This window comes from Entelurus aequoreus, linkage group LG05, assembly GCF_033978785.1.
Source record: "Entelurus aequoreus isolate RoL-2023_Sb linkage group LG05, RoL_Eaeq_v1.1, whole genome shotgun sequence".
NCBI lineage: Eukaryota > Metazoa > Chordata > Actinopteri > Syngnathiformes > Syngnathidae > Entelurus > Entelurus aequoreus.
Window position 1 is genome coordinate 26954969 of NC_084735.1, and position 12500 is coordinate 26967468.

Genomic DNA, 12500 nt, shown 5'->3' on the forward strand with positions numbered 1-12500 from the left:
ACTGGAAGGATAGACAGAAGATCAACAATACTATTAAACCATGTACATGTAACTACACGGTTAATAATTTCCAGCCTGACAAAGCTTAACAATGCTGTTGCTAACGACGCCATTGAAGCTAACTTAACAACGGGACGTCACAGAGCTATGATAAAAACATTAGCGTTCCACCTACGCCAGCCCTCATCTGCTCATCAACACCCGTGCTCACCTGCGTTCCAGCGATCGACAGAAGGACGAAAGACTTCACCCGATCATCCGTGCGGTTGGCGGCTAGCGTCGGCTAGCGCGTCTGCTATCCAAGTAAGTCCTCCTGGTTGTGTTGCTACAGCCAGCCGCTAATACACCGATCCCACCTACAACTTTCTTCTTTGCAGTCTTCATTGTTCATTAAACAAATTGCAAAAGATTCACCAACACAGATGTCCAGAATACTGTGGAATTTTGAAATGAAAACAGAGCTTTTTTGTATTGCATTCAATGGGGTACCAATACTTCCGTTTCAACCATTGACATCACGCGCATACGTCATCATATCTACACGTTTTCAAGCGGAAGTGTGGCTGGAAATTTAAAATTGCACTTTATAAGTTAACCCGGCCGTATTGGCATGTGTTGCAATGTTAAGATTTCATCATTGATATATAAACTATCAGACTGCGTGGTCGGTAGTAGTGGGTTTCAGTAGGCCTTTAAAGGCACTGCCTTTGCGTGCCGGCCCAATCACATAATATCTACGGCTTTTCACACACAATAGTGAATGCAACGCATACTTGGACAACAGCCATTCAGGTCACACTGAGGGTGACCGTTTAAACAACTTTAACACTGTTACAAATATGCACTATCTCTTCCGGGACACTACAATATACACCCCCCGCTACATCCTACTCCCCCCCACCTCAACCCCGCACCCCCCAACCCCGCCCACCTCAACCTCCTCATGTCCCAAATTCCAAGCTGCTGTTTTGAGGCTGAGATAGGCTCCAGCACCCACGCGACCCCGAACGGGACAAGTGGTAGAAAATGGATGGATGGATGGATATTTTGAGGCCTGTTAAAAAAAGAATGCCCTTTGTGACTTCAATAATAAATATGGCAGTGCCATGTTGGCATTGGGGGTGGAGGGGGTGGAGGGGTAGTAAAAAAAAAATATATATATATATATATATATTTTTTTGTCATAAAGAAATACAATCATGTGTGCTTACGGACTGTATCCCTGCAGACTGTATTGATCTATATTGATATATAATGTATATATTGTGTTTTTTATGTTGATTTAATTAAAACAAATATTATTATTATTATTATTTTTTTTAATTTCTTGTGCGGCCGCGGCCCGGTACCGGTCCGTGGACCGATTGGTACCGGACCACTGGTGTAAAGCACATGGCCACTGGACTCTAGAGCACTGGAGACGCCTTCTCTGGAGTGATCTGATGGACGAGTCTGGGTTTTGAGGTTGCCAGGAGAATGGTACATTTCGGACTGCATTGTGCCGAGTGTGAAATTTGGTGGAGGAGGAATTAGGGTGTGGGGTTGTTTTTCAGGAGTTGGGCTTGGCCCCTTAGTTCCAGCGAAAGGAACTTTGAATGCTCCAGGATACCAAAACATTTTGGACAATTCCATGCTCCCAACCTTGTGGGAACAGTTTGGAGCGGTACCCTTCCTCTTCCAACAAGACTGTGCACAAAGCACGGTCCATAAAGACATGGATGACAGAGTCCGGTGTGGATGAACTTGACTGGCTTGCACAGAGTCCTGACCTGAACCCGATAGAACACCTTTGGGATGAATTAGAACAGAGACTGAGAGCCAGGCCTTCTCGACCAACATCAGTGTGTGACCTCACCAATGCGCTTTTGGAAGAACGGTCGAAAATTCCTATACACACACTCCGCAACCTTGTGGACAGCCTTCTCAGAAGAGTTGAAGCTGTAATAGATGCAAAAGGTGGGCCGACATCATATTGAACCCTATGGGTTAGGAATGGGATGGCACTTCAAGTTCATATGTGAGTCAAGGCAGGTGGCCAAATACTTTTGGCAATATAGTGTATATACACATTTAGCTGTAACAATCTGCTGTACAGTATGTGTGTTCGGGTCACTTTTTTTCCAGGAACACCAATACCAAAAGTCACAATGTCCGATAGAGTTCTAAAAACATTATGACAGACCACTTAAAAAAAACGGAATGGAATTTTACAGTTTTTTACTGAATGGGACACCCAAAATGTGCATGAAAATAAAGAAAGTGGGATTTACAATATTAAAGGCCTACTGAAACCCACTACTACCGACCACGCAGTCTGATAGTTTATATATCAATGATGAAATCTTAACATTGCAACACATGCCAATACGGCCGGGTTAACTTATAAAGTGACATTTTAAATTTCCCGCGAAACTTCCGGTTGAAAACGTCTATGTATGATGACGTATGCGCGTGACGTCAATGGTTGAAACGGAAGTATTCGGACACCATTGAATACAATACAAAAAGCTCTGTTTTCATCGCCAAATTCCACATTATTCTGGACATCTGTGTTGGTGAATCTTTTGCAATTTCTTTAATGGACAATGAAGACTGCAAAGAAGAAAGTTGTAGGTGGGATCGGTGTATTAGCGGCTGGCTGCAGCAACACAACCAGGAGGACTTTGACTTGGATAGCAGACGCGCTATCCGACGCTAGCCGCCGACCGCATCGATGATCGGGTGAAGTCCTTCGTCGCTCCGTCGATCGCTGGAACGCAGGTGAGCACGGGTGTTGATGAGCAGATGAGGGCTGGCTGGCGTAGGTGGATAGCTAATGTTTTTAGCATAGCTCTGTGAGGTCCCGTAGCTAAGTTAGCTTCAATGGCGTCGTTAGCAACAGCATTGTTAAGCTTCGCCAGGCTGGAAATCATTAACCGTGTAGTTACAGGTCCATGGTTTAATAGTATTGTTGATTTTCTGTCTATCCTTCCAGTCAGGGGTTTATTTCTTTTACTTCTATCTGCAGTTAAGCCCGATGCTATCACGTTTGCTCCGTAGCTAAAGTGCTTCGCCGATGTATTGTTGTGGGGATAAAAGTCACTGTGAATGTCCATTTCGCGTTCTCGACTCTCATTTTCAAGAGGATATAGTATCCGAGGTGGTTTAAAATACAAATCCGTGATCCACAATAGAAAAAGGAGAATGTGTGGAATCCAATGAGCCAGCTTGTACCTAAGTTACGGTCAGAGCAAAAAAAGATACGTCCTGCACTGCACTCTAGTCCTTCACTCTCACGTTCCTCATCCACAAATCTTTCATCCTCGCTCAAATTAATGGGGTAATCGTCGCTTTCTCGGTCCGAATCGCTCTCGCTGCTGGTGTAAACAATGGGGAAATGTGAGGAGCCCTTCAACCTGTGACGTCACGCTACTTCCGGTACAGGCAAGGCTTTTTTTATCAGCGACCAAAAGTTGCAAACTTTATCGCCGATGTTCTCTACTAAATCCTTTCAGCAAAAATATGGCAATATCGTGAAATGATCAAGTACGACACATAGAATGGATCTGCTATCCCCGTTTAAATAAAAAAAAATCATTTCAGTAGGCCTTTAACTATGAACAATAAAACACTGACTATTACCAAAATGTTTTACTTCTCAGACCAGCTCCTCGATAGACATCTTTTACAATCAAGCAAGACACAACACAAATGTAACAAATATGAATGCAAAGTGTAATAAACACCTACAATATGATATATTATCACTTTTATGTTTAATGTCGGTGCTTTTTTCTGAGGTGGTATTTGGTAAAAAATAGTTTGAGAAACACTGGCTTATTATTATTAACTTAGGGGAGAGGCTCCACACTGTGTATGGAGACACACAATTAGCTGCTAGCCGCTTGTCAGCCGGGGGACAAACATAAAGACATTATTTTTTCACCAGAAATTGCCCGATACTGATCGGTAGCCAATCGACTTCACATCCTTATTAAAGTCGGGTGTGTAAGTGTTGTGGTTCGTTGGAAATGTTCTTCTAAGTTAATAACGTCTGCTTTATTGTGGTTTAGTATCGCTGTGTGATATCGCGCCATCACAACCAGGAGCCAGCGCGAATGTTTCTATGACCTTACTTAGCAGCGTGACGAGGCCAAGACGCCACGGCCATCACCGCCCGCCCACACAAGGTGATACACGAGCGCACACAACGTCAATATTTTTTTCACCTCGCAGTGATAATTGGATTCATTTGTGTCGTTTACACAAAGACGCCCGTGGGCAGAGCGTGCGCGGAATAGAAATCAATAACAATATGTGCGCCACTCAAGCTGCGTCGCAAGGCCGACGTCAACCGGTTTAGGCGTGTTCAAGCACATTAGCATCATTGTATGTATGTATAAGTGTGTGTGTGTGTCTGTGTGTGTGTGTTGGGCTTGAAAACAGACTTTGCAGCCAAATATTGGCGTAGGGAGCCAAGAGTCACTCACCGATGTTGTGTATTTTGATACTCGGCCTCACTGTGTAGGCGGCGGAAGTCTGGCTGGAGTCGTCGTCCGCCTGGGAGACTGGCAGAGAAAAACACCAAACATTGAAATAAAGCTAGAAGAAATCATATTGAATCTCTCTCACACACACATATTCTTGTATTAGTTACCCTCTTGAGACCTGAGAAAAATGCCTACCTCTTTAGGACCACCCTTTCTAGATATATAAAGATGTATATTATATATACATACTAAGCAAATATAAAAAAGGTAAGCTTTTAGTTTTGTTTTGTTTTGTAATTGTTTTTTAATCTTCATTATTTACTTCAAGTTATTACAGTATGTCTCTATATACATATTTATGTATTCATTTTTAATACATTTTGGCCAAAGGGGGCGCATTCCAATTTCTTACACACACTTGTTATTTCATATGTTGACCAGAGGGGGAGCACTTTTAAAACCGACACACAGTCCATTTGAAAAATTCCTCCTTTTTGGGACCACCCTAATTTTGATAGATTTCACCACCAGGGGTGCAAATGAGACATTCTCTATTAGATGCAATGCTTTTTCCGTATTGGGACCAGGATTTCGGTCTTAACTTGTTCACCGGTCCTCATATGGAAGGTACTTTTCCTTGTTGATGTCTCAAGAAGGTAAGCACGCACGCTCGCACGCACGCTCGCACGCACGCACGCTCGCTCGCTCGCACGCACGCACGCACGCACGCACGCACGCACGCACGCACGCACGCACGCACGCACGCACGCACGCACGCACATTCTTGTATTTGTTACCTTCTTGAGACCTAAGAAAAATGTCTTTAGGACCTCCCTTTCTAGATATATAAAGATTTGTATTTACAACATTAATAATATATACATACTATGCAAATATAAAAATGGTACGCTTTTAGTACATTTTTTTGTTAAATTTTTTGTTTGTAATTGGTTTTTAAAATCATTATTTACTTCAAGTTATTATTACAGTATGTCTCTATATACACATTTATTTAATTTTTTTAAATTCATTTTCGTCAAAAGGGGCGCATTTCAACTTCTTACACACACTTGTTATTACATATGTTGGCCAGAGGGGGAGCACTTCAAATTTTTACACACACTTGTTATTTCATATGTTGGCCAGAGGAGGAGCACTTTTAAAACCGACACACAGTCAATTTGAAAAATCCCTCCTTTTTGGGACCACCCTCATTTTGATAGATTTCACCACCAGGGGTGCAAATGAGATCTCTACCTTTTGTTTTTTGTAATGTGCTTAAGGCCGATTAGATGACAAACGAGCCACGGACCACAGATGGCCCCTGTGCCGCACTTTGGGCAACTCAGCTGTGGAAGCCAACTGTTAATGGCCACTATAGTCTTAGTACCGTAGGGTGTTTGTTCATCCTATGGTCACATATGGGGCGTGGGTTGTCTTACGTCATCACCGGAAGTCGTAAAATCAGCTGTTCACCTGGCGGGTTTTTTTCGGGGATGAATAGGGAAGTCCATCTTTAGCTGCCGTCTTGTTGTATCATATATTGCTGTCTTTGCACCTGTCAATGTTTACTTTTGTATGCAAATTAAATCAACAAAAAATCCTGACTTTGGAGCAATGTTCACAGACTGGCTTTCTATTAGATGCAATGGTTTTCTGTATTGGGACCATGATTTCACACCTAATTTGTTCACCGGTCCTCATATGGAAGGTACTTTTCCTTGTTGATGTCTCAAGAAGGGTAGAAACACACACACACACACACACACACACACACACACACACACACACACACACACACACACACACACACACACACACACACACACACACACACACACACACACACACACACAGTTGTGTAGCATCGTCACACAGTTATGAAGGACGACATTGACGATGATGAACACTTAAATGCAAACATCGTTTTACCACTTTTATGTCAACAACGTGAGTGACAGTCAGCGTCCTTTGTGCTCTTTCATAGATTCATCACCATTATTCCACAGAGTAAACAATATTTCTCAGATGACAACTAAGGAAACAATAGAAAGGCAATCATTTCGGAAGCTTGCTGTTTGGAGACTGTAATTAGCCTTATTAGAGCCACATTGTAATTGCTCCAAATAGAATAGAATACAATAATGTTGATGTGGGATCTGAGCCGAGGATGCCGTTGTGGCTTGTGCAGCCCTTTGAGACACGTGTGATTAAGGGCTATAGAAATAAAGTAATATTGATTGATTGATTGATTGAATACATCTTTATTGTCCACCGAGGTGGAAAATTGTCTTATTATTTTTCTCCAACTTTATCACATTTTTGAGGCATTTAACATGCACAAAAACGCACCAATTTATGCAAACGCGTCTGGTCTGGCGAAAAACATGAACACGAAATTCCAAAATTGACTCTCTAGCGGCCCCTTGAAATTTAGGGAATAACAGCTCCTAATCCAATCCAATCCACTTTATTTATATAGCACATTTAAATAATAAATAAATGATAAATGGGTTATACTTGTATAGCGCTTTTCTACCTTCAAGGTACTCAAAGCGCTTTGACAGTATTTCCACATTCACCCATTCACACACACATTCACACATTGATGGAGGGAGCTGCCATGCAAGGCGCTAACCAGCAGCCATCAGGAGCAAGGGTGAAGTGTCTTGCCCAAGGACACAACGGACGTGACTAGGATGGTAGAAGGTGGGGATTGAACCCCATTTAAACAACAAAAATGTTTCGAAAGTGCTGAACAACAATATTCCAATATTATCCTTAGCTCCACCAATGACTGAATGAAAACAAAAAAATAAATAAACACAAAACCAATATAAAAACAATATGAAAATAAATATGATTAAAAACGCTCCTGCCACCAGATTCACGTATCGTCACAACAACAAAAATCGCTGGAGTGAAAGGACGCACGTAAAAGTACGAGGGGCCGTTAGGGACATTATTCAGAATTACCTCTTACATACACTACTGAAATGCTCTCACATAAACAACTGAAATGTTTTTCTCACACACACACTACTAAAACATTCTTATACACACTACTGAAACACTCTTACATACACTACTGAAATGCTCTCACATAAACAACTGAAATGTTTTTCTCACACACACTACTAAAACATTCTTATACACACTACTGAAACACTCATACATACACTACTGAAATGCTCTCACATAAACAACTGAAATGTTTTTCTCACACACACACTACTAAAACATTCTTATACACACTACTGAAACACTCATACATACACTACTGAAATGCTCTCACATAAACAACTGAAATGTTTTTCTCACACACACACTACTAAAACATTCTTATACACACTACTGAAACACTCATACATACACTACTGAAATGCTCTCACATAAACAACTGAAATGTTTTTCTCTCACACACCCTACTAAAACACTCTTACACACACCTGAAACACTCTTACTTACATACACTACTGAAATGCTCTCACATAAACAACTGAAATGTTTTTCTCTCACACACACTACTGAAACATTCTTAGACACACTACTGAAATGCTCTTACATACACTACCAAAATGCTCTCACATAAACAAATGAAATGTTTTTCTCACACACACACACTACTAAATCATTCTTATACACACTACTGAAACACTCTTACATACACTACTGAAATGCTCTCACATAAACAACTGAAATGTTTTTCTCACACACACACTACTAAAACATTCTTATACACACTACTGAAACACTCTTACATACACTACTGAAATGCTCTCACATAAACAACTGAAATGTTTTTCTCTCAAACACTACTAAAACATTCTTATACACACTACTGAAACACTCATACATACACTACTGAAATGCTCTCACATAAACAACTGAAATGTTTTTCTCTCACACACCCTACTAAAACACTCTTACACACACCTGAAACACTCTTACTTACATACACTACTGAAATGCTCTCACATAAACAACTGAAATGTTTTTCTCTCACACACACACTACTAAATCATTCTTATACACACTACTGAAACACTCTTACATACACTACTGAAATGCTCTCACATAAACAACTGAAATGTTTTTCTCACACACACACTACTAAAACATTCTTATACACACTACTGAAACACTCTTACATACACTACTGAAATGCTCTCACATAAACAACTGAAATGTTTTTCTCTCAAACACTACTAAAACATTCTTATACACACTACTAAAACACTCTTACATACACTACTGAAATGCTCTCACATAAACAACTGAAATGTTTTTCTCTCACACACTACTAAAACATTCTTATACACACTACTGAAACACTCTTACATACACTACTGAAATGCTCTCACATAAACAACTGAAATGTTTTTCTCTCACACACACTACTAAAACACTCTTATACACACTACTGAAACATTCTTACATACACTACTGAAATGCTCTCACATAAACAACTGAAATGTTTTTCTCACACACACACTACTGAAACACTCTTATACACACTACTGAAACACTCTTATACACACTACTGAAATGCTCTCACAAACAACTGAAATGTTTTTCTCTCACACACACACTACTGAAACACTCTTAGACACACTACTGAAATGCTCTTACACTGCACACCAAATAAAATGTTTTTGCCCTCAAGTGACACATATCATATTTTTTTTGACAGTCTAAACCAGGGGTCACCAACCTTTTTGAAACCAAGAGCTACTTCTTGGGTACTGATTAATGTGAAGGGCTACCAGTTTGATACACACTTAAATAAATTGCCAGAAATAGCCAATTTGCTCAATTTACCTTTAACTCTGTTGTTATTAATAATTAATGATATTTACACTTAATTGAACGGTTTAAAAGAGGAGAAAACATGAAAAAAAATGACAATTAAATTTTGAAACATAGTTTATCTTCAATTTCGACTCTTTAAAATTCAAAATTCAACCGAAAAAAAGAAGAGAAAAACTTAAAAAAAGAATTTATGGAACATCATTAGTAATTTTTCCTGATTAAGATTAATTTTAGAATTTGATGACATGTTTTAAATAGGTTAAAATCCAATCTACACTTTGTTAGAATATATAACAAATTGGACCAAGCTATATTTCTAACAAAGACAAATCATTATTTCTTCTAGATTTTCCAGAACAAAAATTTTAAATTCAATTCAAAAGACTTTGAAATAAGATTTAAATTTAATTCTACAGATTTTCTAGATTTGCCAGAATAATTTTTTTGAATTTTAATCATAATAAGTTTGAAGAAGGGACGGCGTGGCGAAGTTGGTAGAGTGGCTGTGCCAGCAATCGGAGTGTTGCTGGTTACTGGGGTTCAATTCCCACCTTCTACCTTCCTAGTCACGTCCGTTGTGTCCTTGGGCAAGACACTTCACCTTTTGCCTCTGATGGCTGCTGGTTAGCGCCTTGCATGGCAGCTCCCGCCATCAGTGTGTGAATGTGTGTGTGAATGGGTAAATGTGGAAATAGTGTCAAAGCGCTTTGAGTACCTTGAAGGTAGAAAAGCGCTATACAAGTATAACCCATTTATCATTTATCATAAGAAATATTTCACAAATATTCTTCGTCGAAAAAACAGAAGCTAAAATGAAGAATTAAATTAAAATGTATTTATTTTTCTTTACAATAAAAAAAAAAAAATTACTTGAACATTAATTTAAATTGTCAGGAAAGAAGAGGAAGGAATTTAAAAGGTAAAAAGGCATATGTGTTTAAAAATCCTAAAATCATTTTTAAGGTTGTATTTTTTCTCTAAAATTGTCTTTCTAAAAGTTATAGGAAGCAAAGTAAAACAATTAATGAATTTATTTAAACAAGTGAAGACCAAGTCTTTAAAATATTTTCTTGGATTTTCAAATTCTATTTGAGTTTTGTCTCTCTTAGAATTAAAAATGTCAGGCAAAGCCAGACCAGCTTGCTAGTAAATAAATACAATTTAAAAAAATAGAGGCAGCTCACTGGTAAGTGCTGCTATTTGAGCTATTTTTAGAACAGGCCGGCGGGCTACTCATCTGGTCCTTACGGGCTACCTGGTGCCCGCGGGCACCGCGTTGGTGACGCCTGGTCTAAACGCTCCAAAGTGCTTCAAATCTGATCTTTTGTCATAGATTCAGGCCACATCAGGAGATAGTCTTGAATCCGATTAAAATCTGATCTTTTCAAATATGACTCTAGTCTAACTAGACCTGAATCTGATTTTTTGGTCAACTTTGACCGAGCTACGTCACTCGTGTGCGTCGGAAAGACGCAGTCACCAGCAGAAATGGATATTTCATCACAACATCCGGTTTCGGTTTTTATTTAAGAAGACCAAATTTTCGGTTCATCACTTGTCAATATTGCGCAAAACAATAGGCTATACATGTAATATATATATATATATATATATATATATATATATATATATATAGAGAGAGAGAGAGAGAGAGATATACAGTCGCAATCAAAAGTTTACATACAATTGTAAAGAACATAATGTCATGGCTGTCTTGAGTTTCCAATAATTTCTACGACTCTTATTTTTTTGTGATAGAGTGATTGGAGCACATACTTGTTGGTCACAAAAAACATTCATGAAGTTTGGTTCTTTTATGAATTTATTATGGGTCTACTGAAAATGTGACCAAATCTGCTGGGTCAAAAGTATACATACAGCAATGTTAAAATTTGGTTACATGTCCCTTGGCAAGTTTCACTGCAATAAGGCGCTTTTGGTAGCCATCCACAAGCTTCTGGTTGAATTTTTGACCACTCCTCTTGACAAAATTGGTGCAGTTCAGCTAAATTTGTTGGTTTTTCTGACATGGACTTGTTTCTTCAGCATTGTCCACACGTTCAAGTCAGGACTTTGGGAAGGCCATTCTAAAACCTTAATGCTAGCCTGATTTAGCCATTCCTTTACCACTTTTGACGTGTGTCTGGGGTCATTGTCCTGTTGGAACACCCAACTGCGCCCAAGACCCAACCTCCGGGCTGATGATTTTAGGTTGTCTGAAGAATTTGGAGGTAATCCTTTTTTTTCATTGTTCCATTTATTACTCTCTGTAAAGCATCAGTTCCTCTGGCAGCAAAACAGGCCCAGAGCATAATACTACCACCACCATGCTTGACGGTAGAGATGGTGTTCCTGGAATTAAAGGCCTCACCTTTTCTCCTCCAAACATATTGCTGGGTATTGTGGCCAAACAGCTACATTTTTGTTTCATCTGACCACAAAACTTTCCTCCAGAAGGTCTTATCTTTGTCCATGTGATTTCAGATGAAACAAAAATTGAGCTGTTTGGCCACAATACCCAGCAATATGTTTGGAGGAGAAAAGGCGAGGCCTTTAATTCCAGGAACACCATTCCCACCGTCAAGCATGGTGGTGGTAGTATTATTTTCTGGGCCTGTTTTGCTGCCAATGGAACTGGTGCTTTAAATGGGACAATGAAAAAGGAGGATTACCTCCAAATTCTTCAGGACAACCTAAAATCATCAGGTTGGGTCTTCCAACAGAACAGTGACCCCAAACACACATCAAAAGTGGTAAAGGAATGGCTAAATCAGGCTAGAATTAAGGTTTTAGAATGGCCTTGCCAAAGTCCTGACTTAAACGTGTGGACAATGCTGAAGAAACAAGTCCAGGTCATAAAACCAACAAATTTAGCTGAACCACACCAATTTTCTCAAGAGGAGTGGTCAAAAACTCAACCAGAAGCTTGAGGATGGCTACCAAAAGCGCCTTATTGCAGTGAAACTTGCCAAGGGACATGTAACCCAATATTAACATTGCTGTATGTATACTTTTGACCCAGCAGATTTGGTCACATTTTCAGTAGACTCATAATAATTTCATAAAAGAACCAAACTTCATGAATGTTTTTTGTGACCAACAAGTATGTGCTCCAATCACTCTATCACAAAAAAATAAGAGTTGTAGAAATGATTAAAAACTCAAGACAGCCATGACATTATGTTATTTACAAGTGTATGTAAACTTTTGATCGCGACT

General features: G+C 39.4%; 1 protein-coding gene across 1 annotated transcript in view; it reads right to left on the minus strand.

The window, feature by feature from the left end:
* efna3a (ephrin-A3a) overlaps positions 1–12500 on the minus strand; it is a 233023-nt gene that overhangs the window by 23911 nt on the left and 196612 nt on the right. Inside the window, exon 4 of the mRNA XM_062047551.1 lies at positions 4470–4547. Within this exon, the coding sequence (XP_061903535.1) occupies positions 4470–4547 (78 nt within the window). The remainder of the gene's footprint in view (positions 1–4469; positions 4548–12500) is intronic.